This window comes from Jaculus jaculus, chromosome 2, assembly GCF_020740685.1.
Source record: "Jaculus jaculus isolate mJacJac1 chromosome 2, mJacJac1.mat.Y.cur, whole genome shotgun sequence".
In the NCBI taxonomy this organism is placed as follows: Eukaryota; Metazoa; Chordata; class Mammalia; order Rodentia; family Dipodidae; genus Jaculus; species Jaculus jaculus.
Window position 1 is genome coordinate 67599790 of NC_059103.1, and position 21696 is coordinate 67621485.

A 21696-nucleotide genomic window follows, 5' to 3' on the forward strand; every position below is an offset into this window, starting at 1 on the left:
GTGCCATGGTACACACTTGTAATCATACCACTTGGGAGGTGGAGGCAGGAGAATTTTGAGTTCTAGACCAGCCTGGTCTACACAAGCAAGACCCTCAAACAAAACAAAATCGAAACAAAACAAAATCAAATCAAAGCAAAAATATCACTAAATTTAAAATTATAAAAAATAGAACCCCTTTAAAATCTACTATGAAGCAACAGCTAAATGCTGACTTATCTAAACATTGAATACGACACAGCCCTAAAGATTGCACAGAGATGGTTATATGTGGTACAGAAATGTTAGGACATGTTGTAAGTAGTAACAGGAAGCTTCAAAATGTGTATATATATTTTATTTCCAGGTTTTGTTTTTGTTTAAAATTATGTGGTGTTTATAGAATAGTCTGTAGTTATGTATTTAAATCCCATCAGTAACTCAGTAACAAGAGTGCGAATGACTTTTCTTTCTTTTTCTTGTTGGGGGGGGGTGTTTTTGGAGGTTTTTAACTATGTAACCCAGTCTAACGTGCAACCTTGCAGTCCTCCTGCCTCAGCCTGAGTGCCTGGCCGGCAGGTGTATATCACCACGCCCTTCTTACGGTTGTCTCTGATTTTTGCAGTAAGTTTAAGCTTTTATATGTTCAGGTAAAGTCACATATACTGTTTTAAAATCACAATCAATTTTTTAAGTGTTTTAAGCATGTTAGTGGAATGACTTCCACCTCCGCATATATCAAGAGTCTAGAGGTTAATTAAAGGAAAGACTCACTGGTGTGAGCAAGGTATGTTTCTTTCACAGTGAAGCCCTACCCTTCTTTGCAATTGCACTCAATGCTTTGAAATTGCAAATATCTTGTTCAAAAGATTTCCATTTCTTCCAAAGTTATGGGGAAAACACTAACTCACTCACCTGGTGCTGACCTTCAAAAGCAACTGGCAGAATATGCACGACACGTGACCCGAAGGGCAGGTGCCACTCGTTTCCCCGTCCCTCTCGAAGCTGGGCTAAGGAGGGCCTTGGAGGTCCAGGTGCCCCTAGTGGTGAGAAGGCGGGGTCATGTCCTATTTGCTGCTATAACAGCCGGGTGCAGCCCACCGTCTCCTGGCTGATCTGCTGCCTTCTACCATGGCGAGGAGGCCCAGAGGAGGCCCTGGGGGCCCCACATGCTGCCTCAATGCAGGCCTGATGTGAGTCATCCTGGGTGCGGGAGGAAGGTGCAGTGGCCTTCCTTGCTTCAGTTCATCAGTCCTTAGTTGTGCTGTCTGACTCTTCCAGGTCATTTTCTGTCTTGTTTGTCCTGGTGACTTCAGTGAATGCAGTAAGTCTTCCTCAGTTGGTGAATCCCGCCTTCCCAGGTATGCCTCTTGGTTGAGAGAACCTCGGTGGCCGCCGAGAAAACGGGGCTGCACATAGCATGCCTTGACCCTGGCTTCCTTCTGGCTCCATCTCTCGCAATAGGGTCCCAGTCATGCTTCTAGGTCGCAATTCACTTGCCATAGCCTCCAGAGCTGAGACCTGAGATGTGCGCCACCCTCAGATTCACCCGCTGTTTTTGCCTTTGTGAAATCTCTAGGGCTTTCCATTGCCTGCCTGTTGGCTTGCTAGGTCAGCTAACAAGAGGGTTAAGGACATCTGCCCTACTTCTCACTCCCTCCTGTCCTATGGTAACCCCAGCGTGACAACCAGTAACATCAATTCCCCATCGCTGTTCTTCTGTGAGCATCTACATCCCCACTTCAGCAGATCTTTGTTCAAGGTTCTAGCCTGGCCTTGGTGGACTTGCTTGTTAACTCTGATCTGGGCTTATCCTGGGAGCCCTGGGTGTTTACTTGATACTTCCTGGCTGCTCTTGGTGTGTTGTAGTCTGCTGTGCTTTTTTTTTTTCTTTCTTTCTTTCTTTCTTTCTTCCTTTCTTTCCTTTCTTTCTTTCCTTTCTTTCTTTCCTTTCTTTCTTTCCTTTCTTTCTTTCCTTTCTTTCTTTCCTTTCTTTCTTTCCTTTCTTTCTTTCCTTTCTTTCTTTCCTTTCTTTCTTTCCTTTCTTTCTTTCCTTTCTTTCTTTCCTTTCTTTCTTTCCTTTCTTTCTTTCCTTTCTTTCTTTCCTTTCTTTCTTTCCTTTCTTTCTTTCCTTTCTTTCTTTCCTTTCTTTCTTTCCTTTCTTTCTTTCCTTTCTTTCCTTTCTTTCCTTTCTTTCCTTTCTTTCCTTTCTTTCCTTTCTTTCCTTTCTTTCTTTCCTTTCTTTCTTTCCTTTCTTTCTTTCCTTTCTTTCTTTCCTTTCTTTCTTTCCTTTCTTTCTTTCCTTTCTTTCTTTCTTTCCTTTCTTTCTTTCTTTCTTTCCTTTCTTTCTTTCCTTTCTTTCCTTTCTTTCCTTTCTTTCCTTTCTTTCCTTTCTTTCCTTTCTTTCCTTTCTTTCCTTTCTTTCCTTTCTTTCCTTTCTTTCCTTTCTTTCCTTTCTTTCCTTTCTTTCCTTTCTTTCCTTTCTTTCCTTTCTTTCCTTTCTTTTCTTTCTTTCTTTCCTTTCTTTCTTTTCTTTCTTTCTTTCCTTTCTTTCTTTCCTTTCTTTCTTTCCTTTCTTTCTTTCCTTTCTTTCTTTCCTTTCTTTCTTTCCTTTCTTTCTTTCCTTTCTTTCTTTCCTTTCTTTCTTTCCTTTCTTTCTTTCCTTTCTTTCTTTCCTTTCTTTCTTTCCTTTCTTTCTTTCCTTTCTTTCTTTCCTTTCTTTCTTTCCTTTCTTTCTTTCTTTCCTTTCTTTCTTTCCTTTCTTTCTTTCCTTTCTTTCCTTTCTTTCTTTCCTTTCTTTCTTTCCTTTCTTTCCTTTCTTTCTTTCCTTTCTTTCCTTTCTTTCTTTCCTTTCTTTCTTTCCTTTCTTTCTTTCCTTTCTTTCTTTCCTTTCTTTCTTTCCTTTCTTTCTTTCCTTTCTTTCTTTCCTTTCTTTCTTTCCTTTCTTTCCTTTCTTTCTTTCCTTTCTTTCCTTTCTTTCTTTCCTTTCTTTCTTTCCTTTCTTTCTTTCCTTTCTTTCTTTCCTTTCTTTCTTTCCTTTCTTTCCTTTCTTTCCTTTCTTTCCTTTCTTTCCTTTCTTTCCTTTCTTTCCTTTCTTTCCTTTCTTTCCTTTCTTTCCTTTCTTTCCTTTCTTTCCTTTCTTTCCTTTCTTTCCTTTCTTTCCTTTCTTTCCTTTCTTTCCTTTCTTTCCTTTCTTTCCTTTCTTTCCTTTCTTTCCTTTCTTTCCTTTCTTTCCTTTCTTTCTTTTCTTTCCTTTCTTTCTTTCCTTTCTTTCTTTCCTTTCTTTCCTTTCTTTCCTTTCTTTCCTTTCTTTCCTTTCTTTCCTTTCTTTCCTTTCTTTCCTTTCTTTCCTTTCTTTCCTTTCTTTCCTTTCTTTCCTTTCTTTCCTTTCTTTCCTTTCTTTCCTTTCTTTCCTTTCTTTCCTTTCTTTCCTTTCTTTCCTTCCTTTCCTTCCTTTCCTTCCTTTCCTTCCTTTCCTTCCTTTCCTTCCTTTCCTTCCTTCCTTTCCTTCCTTTCCTTTCCTTCCTTTCCTTCCTTTCCTTCCTTTCCTTCCTTTCCTTCCTTTCCTTCCTTTCCTTCCTTTCCTTCCTTTCCTTCCTTTCCTTCCTTTCCTTCCTTTCCTTCCTTTCCTTCCTTTCCTTCCTTTCCTTCCTTTCCTTCCTTTCCTTCCTTTCCTTCCTTTCCTTCCTTTCCTTCCTTTCCTTCCTTTCCTTCCTTTCCTTCCTTTCCTTCCTTTCCTTCCTTTCCTTCCTTTCCTTCCTTTCCTTCCTTTCCTTCCTTTCCTTCCTTTCCTTCCTTTCCTTCCTTTCCTTCCTTTCCTTCCTTTCCTTCCTTTCCTTCCTTTCCTTCCTTTCCTTCCTTTCCTTCCTTTCCTTCCTTTCCTTTCTTTCCTTTCTTTCTTTGCCATCACTTTGTGAGCTCCTTGAGGGTAAAAGATAATCCTTTCTTTTCTCGACTGGCATAATTTGTTGACACTGTTGAGAAGGAAGGGTCTTCCCCTACTTTTCTGTGGGAGTTGTGCCTTCTCTCACTCATAGAAACCATTTTCCTCCGTTCACCAGGCACTGTCATTTGCGATGAAAATGAAACAACAGTCAAGTTTCTAGGCAGTATTGACGCTGAGATGTGGCATCCATCTGTGGTTGGTAGGTAACACATACTACATCATCTTATTTGCAACTAATTTAAAGCCTTTGGTGCAAGACCAACTTGGTGAGTACACAGAGCCCAAATTTTAAAGCAATTGACATCCATCTCCCCTGATGCTATGGAGGTCCCAGACTTGAGTGATGCCACGTAGAGTAGAAAACCTGTCTTTTGTGGGAGGTGTGCATTGTATCAGAATCCCCTGGGGATCTCCGGGCAGTAAGTCATAGCATTTAATTTTGAGTACTACTACCTAATCGAGCCCACAAGTACAGAGACTTGAGTGTCTTAGGCATGCATGGGGGAGTCTTGGCTCTGTCTTCAGCTGGCCATTTAACCTGCTCTAACTTCCATAGATGCTTCAGGAGTTAAGATGCTGAATTGTGTCTATGGCGTGGAACCAGAAAATCTCACCCTGAAGGTCCCATACGAGAACTGTACCAAGAGAGTGGTAAGTAATTGCTTTTAAGGAGAGGACAGATTCACACAGTAATAACCTAATAGCTACCAAGTTAACTACCAAGTAACTAGGCATTTAGACTTCAAATCAGTGGTTTTCAAAATCGGTATTTGGTTTCTAATCTTCCCAAAGGATGATTGATAATGACCAAAGACATCTCTAGGGTGGGGCTTCTACTTGCATAAAGTAGTTATGAGTCAAGAATATTAATAGTCTCTAGTGTCCAGAGAAGTCCACATAACAGGTCTGAAATATTATTGTTGAATCCCAATGTGGGGATTGAGCCCTGAATTTGATTTCAAGCAAGCAGCCTAGCCTTTCTAAGACTGTTAGCCTGTTTGAAAATGGGGTGATGAGGCCATCTCCAACTATAAAGAATGATACTACACAGATGAAAGTGGGCACATGACCTAGCTAATGCTCAATTGTGGACCTGTCTCTACCCCCCTCCCCTCCACAGTAGGGTCTTGCTCTAGCCCAGGATAACCTGGGATTCACTATGTAATATTAAGGTGGCCTTGAACTCGTGGCAATCCTCCTACCTTTTCCTCCGAGTGCTGGGATTAAAGGTATGTACCACCACACCCAGCTGCTATCTTTTTAGTTCTTTAATCCATAATTCCATTCCCCAGCGTGTGAAATGGAAGACTATTCTGGTGCTTGCTAAGAGAACCTAGCCTAAAAACAGGTGTTAAAGAGAAAGCATTCTCTAAGCAATAAGGGTTTCTCTATCGCCAAGCCAGTTGCCCAGTCGGAGCTGTTAGGAGTAACAAAGAGCCCATTGCAGCAGAAGTCCTGGCTCCTCATGTGCAGAGAATCACCTGGGCAATCAGGAACTAGGACTCTGATCTCAGTTAAGTGGGGTGTAGAGTGTGTCCTGGGAATTGACACACTAACAGGCCTTATCTGGTATGGATAATCCTTTCTTTTCCCGACTGGCATAATTTGACACTGGAAAAAGGGTCTTCCCATACTTTTCTGTGGGAATTGTGCCTTCTCACTTGTAGAAACCATCTTCCACTGCTTTGTGGGACAGGCTTGAACCTGTCAAGTACAAGGTTTTCTGTGATTTTATTTTTTTTTCCTTCTGGTGAAGTAATCAATACCATTTGTGCAAATCTCTAGTGCCTTAATATTTTTCTTCCTAAAATGGGCTTCTGGGCTGGAGAGATGACTTAGCACACGAGGCACTTGGCTGAAAAGCCTAAGAATGTATGTTTGCATCTCCAGGTCCCACATAGCCAGACACAGTGATGCGAGCATGCAATGTCACACCTGTGCAAAGGGGTGCATGCACCTGGAGTTTGTTCACAGTGGTTGAAAGGTTCTGGTGTGCCCATTTTCTCTTCTCTGCCTTCCTCCCCCCCAAAAAATTTTTTTAAAAAAAGGGATCTTCTAATCTCAAGCTCTGGTCCTCCTATAATCCCTGAACTAAGAATAGGTTTTGAAGTTTTATAAATATAGTTTACATATATAATCTGTATCATGTGTATACATGTGTGTGTATATACACACATACACATGAGTCTGAGATAGTTACTATATAACTAACCTACCATAAAATGGGTGGCTAACCCTTACTTTTAGGCTAAGCTTCTGGAGGTCATAGGTAATGAGACGACTCTACCCAGCAAGTGGCTACTTAAGTGCTCAGTGGGTGTATTTAAGTAACCTAGAGTAAGTAGAGGACCCAGAACTGACACCACAAACCCCAGACATGAGGTCAACATAATGGAAAAAATAAAAACTCTTGTCCAATGCCTAAATATTTGTTATCCTATGAATCAACACTAGACTCTCAAAGGGTAGCTATAGTCTCTTGACCTTGGAATAAGGTAACCTCAGGAACTTTAGTAAAAGTGAAGGTATTGCTACTCTGCTGGGTCATAGTCTAGAATCTTCTTTCCCACAGAGAAACCAGCCCTCACTCTTCCCTTGCTATGTTGCTTGAATACAGCTTGGAGGGTACCAGATGAACATCAGAGTACAGGAGAACAGTACCAACACAGGACACGGGGAAAGTGTGTACAAGTTCTTCTGTCCAGTTATGCATGAAGAGATTCACGAGCTTCCAGAATCCACAGTCTGCATGAAGGACTTCGTATCTGTAAGTGAAGCCAGCTGATTGCCTCTTAGATACAGCAGGGGAAATACTATGGTGCTCTGGACAGAACTGGACTTAGAACCTGGTCAGATTTCAAGCCTGTATTTGCTCTGTGACCATGATATAATTTATCAACCATTGCTGAGTCTAACATGGAGCAGCATTAGCATTTGCCTGCTCTAAGAACTGACTGAGCATGTACACAGTGTTGAACATGCCATGTCTAGCAATAGAAAAGGCACAAATGAGGTCTATGATCACATTAATCATGTGACAAACTGAACCACATTCCAGGCCCTGCCCCAGATGCTAAAATAAGGTAAATAAGCAAAACATCTTGGCCATGCTTTTGAGTTCTATACTCCAATATAATGTAGGTTGACAACAGATCACTAAAAGTAACACCTCATGCTTATCATAACAGTGATGGCACTACCTGGCTTCTTGTATACATTTTCTGTGGATATAATGCAGGCTGCACAGTTAAGAACTGTGTTTCTAATTGGGAACTAGACGGGGAGATGCTCCAACTGCATTTTGGTACTAGAAACTTGGAAGTAAAACCTGAGGACACAGTGGGGAAACATATGACAGTAGGGTTTTCCTACTGCATGGGGATGCCAAACTTCTTGGTACATGAAGGACAGTGTTTGTTCTGGGTGTCTCCTACATACTGACAGGTGGCATAACTTCAGAAACTATCTCCTCAATCTTTTCTTTCCCTTCCAGTTTTCATTTCCACAAATGATCACTGGATTTGCTGATAGTCAGGTAAGAAGCTGATTTTTAATTTTTATTTTATTCAGGGGAGCAGATAGAAAGAATGGGCATGCCAGAGCCTCCAGCTACTGCAAACAAACTACAGATGCATGTGCAACCTTGTGCTTATGTGGGTACTGGGAAATTGAGCCTGGGTCATTTGACTTTACAGGCAAACACCTTAACTGCTAAGCTATCTCTCCAGCCTAAGAAGCACTTTAAAAAAATATTTTTATTTGAGAGAGAGAGAGAGAGAGAGAAGGAAGAAGCCTATGGGCATGCCAGGGCCTCCTGCCACTGCAAAAGAACTCCAAATGCATGTGCTACTTGATGCATCTGGCTTTTATGTGGGTACTGGGGAATCAAACCTGGGCCTTTAGGCTTTGCAAGAAAGTTCCTTTAACTGTTGGGCCTTTTCTCTAGCCCCAAGAAGCAGTTTTTTGATTTATTTTTATTTATTTGAGAGTGACAGAGAAAGAGGCAAAGAGAGAATGGGCGCACCAGGGCCTCCAGCCACAGCAAATGAACTCCAGATGCGTGCTCCCCCTTGTGCATCTGGCTAACGTGGGTCCTGGGGACTCAAGCCTTGAACCAGTGTCCTTAGGCTTCACAGGCAAGCACTTAACAACTAAGCCATATCTTCAGCCCAAGAAGCAGTTTTTAAATCACAAACCATATAACATTTAAATAAAGTTTTTATTTGTTAAAGCATTAAGCAACATTGAACTCTCATGGTTAAGTGAGCACCAGTCTATTAAACAACTTTGTTTCCTTCAGGCAGACACATCTGGTATGGGATGGATTGTTGAAGTTGGAAATGGCACAGAAGCCCACACCCTGACCCTGAAGGACGCCTTAAGACAAGGGTTTAATCTCGTAATAGACAGCCAAAGCATGAACCTCCATGTACCATTCAATGCCACTGGAATAAGTCACTACATGGTAGATGTGAAAAACTTTTGTACCCCCCTCATCAAAGAATAGGCTCATATTCTAAATCTAATGATCCTGTATCTTCAAATTAATAGGAAGTATAACCAATTCAAGTATTTTAGCTGGACACAGTGGGCACGCACCTATAACTCCAGCCACTCAGAAGCCAAGGCAGGAAGAACAAGACTAGGCTGCGTAACATAGAAAGACCCTGTCTCAAAATCAAATCCTAATGCCAAACACTTCACTAAGTGACAAGAATGCAATAGTAAAGAAAATGGACATGGCCCTTGCTACAGGCTATTCTAATATTTGAGGTGTGAAATGTAGAACATCTTTAGTCTTCCTAACTAGGTGCTGTGTTTAAGTTTACTATATTTTGGTGTCTTTCCAGGCCAATGGGGGTGTACAGCAATGTGTTAAAGTACATAAATGAAGTTTAATTCGGCGCTGACCTGTGGCAGTGGTCCTGTAAGAATATAGTGGAGCTGAAATGTTTTTCTGGTTTGGTTATGTGACAGCCGTAGTAACATAGTAAAGTGCATCACTGGCACTTGTGTGACTGGAACACTGGCATAAACCTTCACTGCCAGTTGTGTTAGGTGATAGTAGCAAGGCCATCCAGGTTCACATAATTATTGCAGAGTAGTTATCTGCTTGCATTTCTTAGAACATATGTCTGTCATGGAGTGATGTGTGACTGGACTTTGGATAGGTCCATGTAACTGTTCTTAAAGTGCCAGTGCCTGAGACTTACTTTGCATTGGGCATGATTGGATTGCTGGGTCCTACAGATATTCTGACTGATACTGTGAAATAGTCATGGAATAAAGAAATTCTTGTCATATCACCTTAGAAATGATTAGCTGCAGGTCATCCCCACAGATATACTGGTTTCAAGGTATTACAGAGGGTAAATTAGGACTGGAACACTTCAATGATGTTGCACAAATAGAATGTAGGTGTTTTGCTAAGCAGTGCTAATACTTGAGTGTATGCTTGACTTGACTATTGTTAAAGAATCAAGTAAACTAATGTCTTCAAAACATACTGACCCTCCAGAAAAATACCAGTCATCTCTTCATGGTGTTCCTGAAGTTTTCATTTGTCTCCCCTGCGCAGAAGATCACCTTCTCATCACGAGCTCTTTGTGTATCGGGTGAGGTCCCCGGAAGCTGCAGCCTCAGTGATGGGGAAGCATGGTTCTGAAGTCTTAACCAAGGGTGGTTATGGAAATTCTGTCAATCATTTCTTACAGATCTTTCTGTGGCTTGTAATGTCACACACATGACTCTTGCCATACCAGAATTCCCTGGGAAGCTGAAATCTGTGAGCATTGAAAATAGGAACATCCTCCTGAGCCAACTGCCTGACAATGGGATCTACAGAGAAGAAACAAATGGCTTGATGTTGCATTTCCACAAAACTCTTCTGAAGACAAAAGTATGTTCTGTTACCAACCCCTGTGTGCCCTGAAAGCCTGATATGAAGTATTCTCTTGTGAAAAATCCATGTAAAACTAAGGCCTTGCCCATAAACCCTGATTGCCAGGGTGACAGACTTATAACTTTTCAAAGCTCCTATGACTGCTTTATACAAGTCGTTAAGTCAAGTTCTAATACCATCTCTTTAATTTCTGCCATGCAAACTTCCTCAGTTGATTTGGCATATAATCTACTTGTCACTCATAAGTGTGTTATGTTCTCTTACAGAACAGGAGAATTTGGTCCAGATAGAAGAGTTCCTCACTGTCCTCAAGGAGGGAGGTGTTGACTGGACCAATTGCTAGGATGTCAAAGTCTAATCTATATCAGTTTAGCAGTAGCATTTGGTAACATCTACAGAGTCCTTTTGACTCTTCCTTGGACTTGGCAGGTTATGCCCCGGTCTTCCTTGAGACTTGGAAATACAAGCTTTAGTTCATGCCCTACTGGCAACTTCAGGGCAGGAGTTTAAAGCGGCATGTTTCTTGCCAGGAGAAGCATTCTGATCTGAGGAAGCAATAAGGTCTTTTGTTCTAGCTTAGAAAGAAACCAAATAAATCTAGAATGTACTCTGACAGTATTTAGTGGACTTCCTATTTTCTCCCTGGTAATTGACATTCTTATCTCATTTCAGTCCTCTGAAAAATGCCCACTGGATCAGTTCTACTTATCTTCACTCAAGTTGACCTTTGACTTCCAACTGGATATGCTATCCATGGTGACTGATTCCGAGTGTCCTTGTGAGTCACCAGTCTCTATAGGTAAAAATGTTTTATTAAAATCTAGTCCTCCCCATGGCTTGTGTATGGCGGGGTGGAATGTATAGAACCTCGGTTTGAGTCTTGCTCAAAGAAACCTCAGTCCAGATATTAGGGTTGGGGACCCAAGTATAACCTTTCTAAAACTTTCACATAGGGAGATATCTCTATGACTGTCACATTTAAGTCATCTGAATATACTGTCAGGGTCTGATCTTTAACGTATCTACCAAAACTCTTACAAAGTGCCCCTTCCACCAAAGGAATGCTGCATGGGCCTTTTCTTCTTGTTCAGCCTTGCGTCTGCCTCTGCTCATCTTTACTCACATCAGGTTGAGCCCAATAAGCATTCTTCCCCTAGCTCCCCTCAAACAACCTGGGGTTTGTGAGTCAAGCTGAGTACCCCTCATCAAAGTGCTTGGAACTGAGTATCGGTGTTCTGTCCTATGTCATAATATTTTGCAGTTTAGCATCTCTAATCCCCAAAATCTAAAACCTAAAACTTGAATGCTAGGCTGGCTCTCAACCTGTACTGAAAGAGACCCAAGCCAAGTACTATAAAGTCACTTTGGGTCTGATCCTCTGAAGTCACCTGACAATAGCCTTACTTTAGCAATGACCTTTCCCCTCCTGGCTCCTGGTTTGTCCTTGAGATGGCACAAAGCAGTTTATCTCCCCTCTTCACTCAAGCTGATTCCAAGGAGCTTTCCCAAGCAAAGATTTAAGACAAACTCGGTGTCTCTGGATGAGAGGTGCCGTTGCGCCTTCCTAACACGTCCAGGCAGGCAGATGACACCACAACATTGACAAGTTCATGTTCTCTGAACCTCTACTTCCATGTAGTTGCAGGTGAGCTATGCACCCAGGATGGGTTTATGAACTTTGAGATCTACAGCAACCAGACAAGACCAGCGCTGAACTTGGCTTCTCTCATGGTGGGAAACTCGTCATGCCATCCAATCTTCAAGGCTCAGTCTCGGGGCCTCGTGAGGTTTCACATACCTCTGAATGGATGTGGAACAAGACAGAAAGTAAGTACTGACAGATAGGAAGAGATTAAGACTTGACTTTGAAATGACTAGCTACTAACCAACTTTCTTCAACCTTTTAAGTTTGAAGGTGATAAAGTTGTCTATGAAAATGAAATTCATGCACTCTGGAAAAACCTACCACCAAGCATCATATTTCGAGACAGTGAGTTCAGGTGTGATACACTTGCTACTTGGGATATTTTTTAAGTTTTGGTTTAAAGAAATTTTGTTAACATGAAATTCTTTGTGTCACCTCCACACAACCTTACAGAATGACAGTAAAGTGCCATTACACCAGGGATAGCCTACTACTAAATGCCAATATCAAAAGTCTTCCTCCTCCAGTGGCTTCTGTGAAACATGGTCCCCTTGTGCTAATCTTACAAACCTACCCAGGTAACAATGACTAAATATTTTCCCCCGAAGATGAACTTCCTGACACCTCAGGCTGGTGGGACAGTAGTGATGCTTACATGTATGTTACAGCCACCATGTGCTCAAATCCTGAAGGGGTTTCCATTGCATTCCAGACAAATCCTACCAACGACCCTACAGGAAGGAAGAGTACCCTCTAGTGCGATACCTCCGCCAGCCAATTTACATGGAAGTAGCCGTCCTGAACAGGGATGATTCCAATATCAAGCTGGTCTTGGATGACTGTTGGGCAACATCCTCCAAGGACCCTGCCTCTCTCCCCCAGTGGCATATTGTTGTAGATGGGTATGTACCCCCATTCCACAGGATTGCCCAGATAACCCATCAGGACATGTCAGTGATTAAAGTCTAAGTCTCAAAGAGTTTTATTCTTTTGTCACAAAGCCCTTAAATTAGTCATTGGTTTCTATTCATCAGTCCACGGATTAATAGAATAGCTCATGCTGCTTTCCTGTTATCCTGGAATCTTAAGCAATGGGATCCTCTTCCAAGAGCCTGGCACCTTCACTCCACTGCCTCCAGGAGACAGAGGTGCTCAGTAAAATGGATAAATACTGAAGTTCCCCTACCATATACCATGCTCAGTGTTGTGTATCCCACCCATACCATCTGAGGAGAAAATAACCATCTTCAGGAGAAAATACAAGGTCACTCAATATTGCTCTGTGCTAATGATTTGAGTAAGTGGTAGAGCCAAAATTCTCCCTTCTCTCTAGAAATGAGATGATGATGTAAGGTTTTAATGATATACACCTTTGGACACAAGTGTTCGTATCCACTTACAGTGTCCTACCCAATTCCTTGCCTGCACAGAATCCTCTTAGCTTTCCTAGCACTATAGGAATCTATTGCCAGGCTCCTCATCTGTAGGTATATGCTCCTGTCTCAAGATTACATAGCCAGTATATTCACATCTCATTCCTTCACCTTTGAAAATTTGCCCAAGTATCCCTTCTTCATGAGGCCAGTCTTGGCCCTCCTTATCCCTTACCCTGGTCTCAGTCTTTATACCTTAGTGCTTACCACATAATATCTTTATATACTTAATAGCACCATTGACTGCTACATAATAGAATACCTGGGGTCTTGTCACCAAGGACATAACAGACACTCAATTCTAGTGGAAATAAGTGGTCTAGTATCATAAGTGGCATAAGTAAAACTTGATAGATTTACTTGGCAAATAAATACACATGTTTTCTATGTTAATACAAATATATATCTTATGACTTTGTGGCTATTATTAGCCCAGTCACTTTAGAAAGAATGTGAGTAAAACAAGGGAGATAGCCACAGCTGGGTGTTACATGTAACTCGTGTGAACATGCATGCAGGAGTGCTTGTGACTGATATCCCCCAACCCCTGTGCCTGCTTCCTAGCTGTGAATATGACCTGGACAACTACAGAACTACCTTCCATCCAGCCAGCTCCTCTGAGACCTATCCTGACCACTCTCAGAGGTTTGATGTGAAGACCTTTGCCTTCGTGTCAGAGGCTCAGGGTTTCTCTAGCCTGGTAAGGGATCAAGAAGTTGCCCATGACAGGTTGAAAGTGAGTATTTTGCTTCACCTGACTCTTCCTCCCTAGGTCTACTTCCACTGCAGTGCCTTGATCTGCAGTCAAGCCTCTCCCGACTCCCCTCTGTGCTCTGTGATTTGCCCTGCCTCATCTAGGAACAAACGAGGTAAAAATTCAAAGTTCCCGTTACTGTGAGTCTCACTCAGAATAAGCTATATATAATTCTCTAACATTGAAGATCTTTATGGATAGGTATAGCTCCTTCACTGAGCCCAACTTTCCTTTTGCCTATGTGGTGAGCTTGATGAACAGGTACTGGTTACCTCTGAACACACTGAAAACCCACGTCTGTTCGGAGAATCTATGCTTGGTGTCTCCTGCACAGACGGAATTACATGGAGCTGGAAACTCCATGGAACATCCCAAGATTGCTTTAAGAATTGCACTCACACACCTCTCTAGAACACTTTGAAGGTCAAATGCAGCCTTGACTCTCCCACTACAGAGGCTGTTGAAGAGGACAGAATGACAGTCAGTCTCCCAGGACCCATTCTCATGCTGTCAGAGGAACCTTCCTTCAAAGGTATGGGTCTAACTTAAAGCCTGGAATACTTTCCTGGACCTGTTACTAGCTTTTATGCCAAAAACGCTTCTGCATAACACATGCTTCATGACAAATCTACGAGGAAAATAGTCTCCCTTCTCTGAAAGAGGCTGGAATCTTTTGCATGACCTTTTAGAATGCTTCTTTATCCTGGGGAATCAGGTATTGTACCTACTGACCTATGACCATGGCTCTACCTTACTCAGGACTCATTCATGGGCCAGCCTTATACCTCACCTGTATACCTGTAGGTTAATGTGAATTCTACTTTCATGCTTAATATCCTTGGGTCTTCAATGCCACATAAGATCTTTAAAAAAATTTTGCTTTCCGTATAAGAAACTTAGGGTATGTTTCTAGTATTCTGGTAGAATGAAAGGTATCAGTACCTCTAACTTCTGCCAAACTGAAGTCTGCAATGCTCCCTGGTTCCAATGCCTTACTCCTAGTCTTGACTTTGGGCCTCGCATGTGAAATTAAGCTGTTTTAAATCCTTAACCAAGTGACCTGTGAGACCACTCACTTGAAGAATGGCTAGTCGTGTTTGCCTCAGAATACTGTGTTAAACAGGCAGAGACTCTAAGGCTCTCTCCAGGTGTTGTCAGCACTTCTAGCTTGAGGCTGGAGAAAATAAGTAGCATTGGCAGCGAGAGGCATGGCTGTGAAGCGGGGAAAAGAGGTTGGCTCACAAGGTGAAGCTATGGCCTGTTGCCGGCTTCCCAAAGTGGCTCGCCGAGGCTTAACTTTTGTGCATGGCTGCGACTCACTGTTTATACACTTTACATGTCAAATGTCTCCTTTCTTTGCAGATGTTGTGGATGCCAAAGGGCAAGCAGTTGCTGAGGATCCTGCGTTTAAAACAGGGGCTTCAGTGGCCGCCTTCATGGCCTTGGTGGTCACTGTAGGCATCATCTGTTACCTGAGAAAGAAAAGAGCTAGGAGATTGAACCATTGATCAGACTTGCAAATAAACAAGCTGAAGCACATGTCTTGCTGTCCATCATTTAGTTAACCGTGAATGATTGTTTCCTTCAGTCATTACTACTTAGAGTGGGTACAGTGCCTCTTCAATCCCTTGGGAATGTTTTGGTGTGCTTGGACATGAATGGGGAACTTTACAATTTTGTTAGTTCTTTTCTGACCTCTTAGCCCTATACCTAACTCCTGGCAGTCACATTCAATAGTGGGGTCTAGCTACAGCCTTGCCTAGGGAAGTACCCTTAAATGAATGTTTGTAGGAGTTTTATCCCTTTCACTCAAATGCATGGGGAGGAGGGGGCAGGAATTCACCTGTGTTAGTCAACTTTATCACAATAATACTGGCACAGGCTAGTTAATAAGTATCCCTAGCCCCTAGTTCTAAAAGCTCAAGTCCCCAGGCTGGCTGGCCCTATGAGGTCCATGGTGACGGTGGGAGTGTTGGCAAGTAATCCCCGGGAGCAAGGCAATATGATAAGACTGTTTAAAAATCCTCCTTAAGGTCATGTCCTCAATGACCTAAGGACCTGTGAGTAGGCACCACCTTTTTCCTCTTAGCTTTTTTGCTTGTTTTTGCTTTTTTAAGGTAAGGTCTCACTCTAGCTCAGGCTGACTTGGAATTTGCTACACAGTCTCAGGTTGGCCTCTAACTCATGGTGATCCTCCTGCCTCCGGAGTGCTGGGATTAAAGGCGAGTGCCACCACACCCAGCTTTCTACCTTTTTTCTTAGTTAGAAACTTCAGATGGACAAATCATGTTTGGCCCGTTCCCCTCCTCCTCACCCTCTTCCACTGATCTTCCTCCATGGGTTACTGCTAATCACCATGGGGTTTTGGTTTGAGTTGTGAGAATAGTCGGGGAGAGGGGGCAATGCCTCTGGACACTCCTTCCTGCCCTGTGGCTCTTACAATCTTCCCACCTCCTCTTCAACATTTCCTGATCCTGGGTGAGTGGTTTATTAAGTTTACTTTAGCGTTAGGCGCTCAGCAACTTCTGGGTTTCTGTTTTGATATGTCTGAGTGTCCTCAGTGTCTATTGCATCACCCTGGCACAGGTGGTCAGGCTCTAGGCCCCAGCCCTTAAATGGATCCAGCACCTCTTAATACCACCACTCTTAGAACCATGTATCTTAGGGAATGCTCATCTAAAACACCATATTTAATCACTGATAGAAGCTTTCCTTTTTAATAAGATATTCCGGGCTGGAGAGATGGCTTAGCAGTTAAGTGATTGCCTATGAAGCCTAAAGACCCTGGTTCGAGGCTCGATTCCCCAGGACCCACATTAGCCAGATGCACAAGGGGCCGCACGCGTCTGGAGTTCGTTTGCAGTGGCTGGAAGCCCTGGCACGCCCATTCTCTCTCTTTCCCTCTGTCTTTCTCCGTGTCTGTCGCTCTCAAATCTTAAAGAAAAAAAGATATTCCCAGGAAAGTGATGTCTTGCATCACTTGGAACGCAGCCCTCCTGCCTCTGCTAGATAAGGACTCTTGCGATTGGCCTACCTCACAATGTCACTTTAAGATGTTCAACCATGTCTACAAAGATATTCCCAGGAAAGTGATGTCTGGTGTCTTGCTTCAAGGCACTTCCCAACTCATCTCCTTTGTAGCCCCAGTCTAAAGACTAGACTCTGCCTTGAGGGAGGAAATGAATATTAAGGTTCCTTCTTGTGGAGGTGTAATTACACATGCCTGCTACCAGAACTTTCTGGAGCCTGAGCCTGGGGAGGGGTGGGGCTACTACCATACTGCACTGCGCTTGTGCGGCTGGCTGCCAGGGGGAACTCCTCCATAGGACTAGGCTTTACATGACATGGGAGCTCAGACGCTCAGAAGTAGCTACTACAGAAATTCACTTGCATCTTGTAACTAGAAAAAAATGGCTCTAAATGAGAATTTTTTTTTTTGTAAGAACACTTCAAATCTTTATATAATGGTGAAAGTGAAAATAGAAACCTGAATCTTTGGTGTCTGGTCATTTAACTACTTGATGTCATGTGTTATACTTATGGTCTTCAAAACCTAACCTATAGGCCCAAGAGAAAATTTCTGCTTGTCATTTTGTAATGTTCTGTGTGTCTATATTGAATTCTTTTCAACATATCCAGTGTTAGGCTTTTGCACAGCTGTATCAAATATCTGAGAAAGCAAAGGAGGAAAGGCTTCCCTTGGCTCATTTCTGGAAGCTCGTGATCCCACGTGCTTGAGCCGACCATGACAACGGGAACATGTGGCCGAGGGTCTTGCCTCGCTGTGTACAGGACAGCGAGAGTGAGGCAGCGGCCTAGAAACAGACATGCCTTCAAAGCCACAGCTCCTGTGACCCTACTTTCTCCAACAAGACCCCACTTCCTAATATCCATGCCACCAACTGAGGACCAAGCGTTCAACCCATGAACCCATGGGCAACATTTGAGACTCAAGCCACATATCCTTTCTGCCTAAATTATTTTGTTTGATTTATATAGGATGAAACTCAATCCTGATAGCAGGAAATAAGTGCCTTTAAGTTGTGTGAGGGTCTAGTATTTCTAGTGATAGGTCCACATCATGGCTTTAACCCCTATTTTTCAGGACATATAAGGAAATATTCTAAAAGTAAAGCAAGGACTGGTCTTGGTTTCAAACTTTATGTGTGTGATATTATGTTGCGCATTTGAACAGGAAAGAAAGCAAACGCTGGTTGAATGTTATGTGAGGCTCAGTCCTCAGCACTGCAAAGGATGGCAACAAAATTGACTTTGTAGACATGGTTGAGCATCTTAAAGTGACATTGTGAGGTAGGCTAATCGCAAAAGTCCTTATCTAGCAGAGGCAGGAGGGCTGCGTCCCAAGTGATGCAAGATCACAAGCCAAGAAGTCCTAGTAGCCTCTAACAGGCAGTGGAGCCTTCAGAAGGCTCACAGTTCCACTATCCCACTTTGGACTTTGGTCTCCACATTCATAAAGCAATCATGTTTTATGACACCATGTTTATGCTCACCTGTTACCACAGCAGCAATGGGAAACCAACCCACCCTCCAGTGAGCTTCATGTTTGATTCATGTCACTAAAAAATGCTCACATTACCAACACAAGTGACCTGAGCCTAACAGTAGCTCATCCAGGATTTCACAGTCCCTTAGTCACTTTCAGGAACTTCACCTGCAAGCTTGTCAGTGTCTGTCATTGGGATTAAGGCTTACCCACAGCACACCATGATTCTGGCGCGCTCACCACTAGGGCTACAACAGAACTTTGGGGATAGAAAGCCAAGCTTGCCTGGAGCATCTGCTGGGATGAACACTTGTTGCCATGGTAGCCTGGAGCAAGTATAATGAACAGTTGATTCAAGCTGATTTTTGACTTTTGAAAGTGCATATCCTACAGTATGTGGGGGAGGCAGCCTATTCAGAGAGGAGCCGTGTGGGCGGAGAGTGGCGCTCAAACCCCAAGAGGCTCCTCCTACATCCGCACTGGGTTTGTGACCTCCCTGCTTGGGTAGCGATGGACCGTGATGGTAATACAGAGGTCTGGAGTAAAATGAAAGGCGCTTGGGACTCTCATACTCTTTGGGTGGTTCTGATGGCGGGGAGTATGAGGGCTGGCACCAGGCTTAGGTGTTCTGAAAGGGACCTCCAACATACTTTTCTTCCTTCCCTGTTCTCCTGTTCTTTTGTTTTTGACAGTCACAGTGTTCCAACTGTGTAGAACAACCTCTGAGGCCAGTTCTGCATCTGTAACACAGATACAGGCATACACTTCCACCATGTGTCCACATCCTGATCTTTACAGCAAGTCCATGCTGCTCTCTTCCCTTGGCAGGGAAGCAGGTGAGAGCTCAATGAGAGAGTCAATGCACTGGGATAAGCTGTCTAGTCAGCCCTGCAGCATCGAGGCACCAGGATGCTAATCACTCAGGCTAAACAGTCTCCCAGATCATATGACGAGCCATCACTGCAGGCCAGATAAGGCAGTGTGCTGCACCTGAGGTTACATCCATAGTTTATGGTGTGATCCTACCTATTAAATGAATCTTCAAGGACTGGGGTCTGAGTATGTTTAGACTCTATGGGAGGATAAGGGATGCTCCTGCAAACCCCATGTGTTAATCCCCGAGACCTGCAAATGCGCCCTTATGTGGTAAGAGAGACTTTGCAGACATGGTTAAGGGAAACCTAAAAGGGGGCTTTTTTCCCTCCTCCTTTCAAAACATATATGTACAGCTAGCCCGTTCTTCTGTCTGCTTTTGAATGAGATTATGAGACATTGTGACTCTGAGTTGAGGCAGCCATTTTGCAACCAGGAGGAAACAAACCCAAGGACTCAGGATGAGGGGAGCGCTTAGATCATTGATGAGTTCAACATGCAGCCTGAATGGCTCCTGGAAAGCACCTACCTCTGAGTTTCGTGTTTGGTGACAGATAAAAAGTTCTTAATTTTTGAAGAAAGCATTTTGCTTTTTGCACTGATCCAAACTCATCAGGCTTAAAGAACATTTGTTTTTATGAGAAAAATGGATGTCTATAAATGTCTAGAATGAATCTTTAAAGCCATAAGTATATGTATATATACACATACATACATACAGACATACACACACACACACACACACACACATATACATACTTCTTGGAGTTAATAAACTAAGAACATCTTTGCTGACAAATTTAGTTTGCTCTGACTCCTCTAGAGTCCAAAAGAACCAGAATCTGGTTGCAATGACCTTTTAATTGCCACCGACACTTTTGCAAGGTAAGTGGTTTGACCACAACTATAGTAGCACTGAGGTTGAATTCTGGAACTGGTAATGGATACTGCAACCCACAGATACTCAAGTCTGTTATGTAGCTCTTTCCTTTTAATTGAAACATTGTCTCTTGGAGGGAAGAGAAAACTAAAGGAAATCTACAAGGCTTAGGAAACCTATAAAAGCACTAGTTCAGGAAACTCAGTAAGTTGGAGGCCTCACAAGGCCACACCCCACAGGTACATAATCTATAACAACTGCAGGGGGGACAGGAGACTGACTCTCTGGAGGAGCTGCCTGCAAGCTGAGCAGAGAGCTCCAGGGTATAGTTTCTCCCAATCATCACCCATGCTGGGGTGGGCTTTTTAGTGATGCAGCTGCCTTGAGTCACCCATGCTCCTGTAAACCCACTCGTTCACCAAACTAGATGGAGTGGTTTTTGTTTTGTTTTGTTTTGTTTTTCTGGTCTGTCATTGTTGTTCTACCTGAGGTGAATGGATGTTTGTTAACATCTCCCCAAAGTCATACACATCCTTATATAAAATGACATAACAGTTGTATATAACCTATATACAACCTCCTATATATTTTAAATCATCTCTATAATACTTATATAGTTAACACATGATCTTTCTAGTGTATTGTCTAGTGAATATCAGTAAAAGATTTTGCCTGTACATTTCAGTGAAGATACAATTTTTTAAATACTTAAAAATTATTTTTTTAGCCCTGGCATGATTCCGTCCTACGCGTCTAGTGCGAGGCGTTGTAGTAAGTTGTCTCCGTCTGTCTCCTCACAACCCCCCAAGTGCGTGTCACCCCCCCATGGAAGATTCGATGGACATGGACATGAGGCCTCAGAACTACCTTTTTGGTTGTGAACTAAAGGCTGACAAGGATTATCACTTGAAGGTAGAGAATGATGAAAATGAGCACCAGTTATCATTAAGAATGGTCAGTTTAGGTGCTGGGGCAAAAGATGAACTGCACATCGTTGAGGCAGAGGCAATGAATTATGAAGGCAGTCCAATTAAAGTAACGCTGGCAACTTTGAAAATGTCTGTACAACCAACGGGTTCTCTTGGGGGCTTTGAAATTACACCACCTGTGGTCTTAAGGTTGAAGTGTGGTTCAGGGCCTGTGTATATTAGTGGACAGCACTTAGTTGTGGAGGAAGATGCAGAATCAGAAGATGAAGAAGAGGAGGATGTAAAACTCTTTTAAGTATGTCTGTAAAGCAATCTGCAACTGGAGGTGGTAACAAAGTTCCACAGAAAAAAAGGAAAACTTGCTGCTGATGAAGATGATGATGAGGATGAAGATGATGATGAGGATGATTTTGATGATAATGATGATGATTTTGATGATAATGAAGCTGAAGAAAAAGCTCCAGTGAAGAAATCTATATGAGATATTCCAGCACAAAATGCACAAAAATCAAACCAAAATGGAAAAGACTCAAAACTCTCAACACCAAGATCAAAAGGCCAAGAAGCCTTCAAAAAACAGGAAAAAACTCCTAAAACACCAAAAGGACCTAGTTCTGTTGAAGACATTAAAGCAAAAATGCAAGCAAGTATAGAAAAGGCACATTGAACAGTCCTGGGCACTACTGGTAAATAAAGCCCAAAGATGGGGAAAGAGGAAAAGGAGAAACAAATCTAGTCCAAACTGAGTATCATCAACAATCCAGACTGAAGTCTTCTATTTTGATCTCATTCCCCTTTCCACATTCCCTTGCAGAATGTAGCCTTTTAACAAAAACATTTTTCTTTGA

At 42.7% G+C, this 21696-nt stretch overlaps 1 protein-coding gene and 1 pseudogene across 1 annotated transcript; both read left to right on the top strand.

Moving 5' to 3' along the window:
- Positions 1–1110: 1110 nt before the first annotated feature.
- Positions 1111–15167, top strand: Zp2 (zona pellucida glycoprotein 2). Its single transcript, XM_012950380.2, has 18 exons — positions 1111–1172; positions 1261–1340; positions 4041–4124; positions 4482–4576; positions 6543–6692; positions 7419–7460; positions 8226–8390; positions 9444–9540; positions 9640–9824; positions 10500–10626; positions 11473–11654; positions 11736–11827; positions 11926–12050; positions 12185–12374; positions 13470–13605; positions 13678–13774; positions 14114–14191; positions 15022–15167. The coding sequence occupies exons 1-18, from the start codon at positions 1111–1113 to the stop codon at positions 15165–15167; spliced, it is 2133 nt and encodes a 710-aa protein (XP_012805834.1).
- A 5577-nt stretch (positions 15168–20744) lies between these two features.
- LOC101614523 lies at positions 20745–21637 on the top strand (annotated as a pseudogene).
- Positions 21638–21696: the final 59 nt, after the last annotated feature.

What these genes read in the sequence shown, in the direction of transcription:
- Zp2 (XM_012950380.2), top strand. Translation starts at nt 1,111, where the DNA reads ATGGCGAGGAGGCCCAGAGGAGGCCCTGGGGGCCCCACATGCTGCCTC. An exon ending in CTGGATTTGCTGATAGTCAG is followed by an intron (nt 7,461 to 8,225) that starts GTAAGAAGCTGA and finishes TGTTTCCTTCAG; the next exon opens with GCAGACACATCTGGTATGGG. An exon ending in CTGGAATAAGTCACTACATG is followed by an intron (nt 8,391 to 9,443) that starts GTAGATGTGAAA and finishes CTGACCCTCCAG; the next exon opens with AAAAATACCAGTCATCTCTT.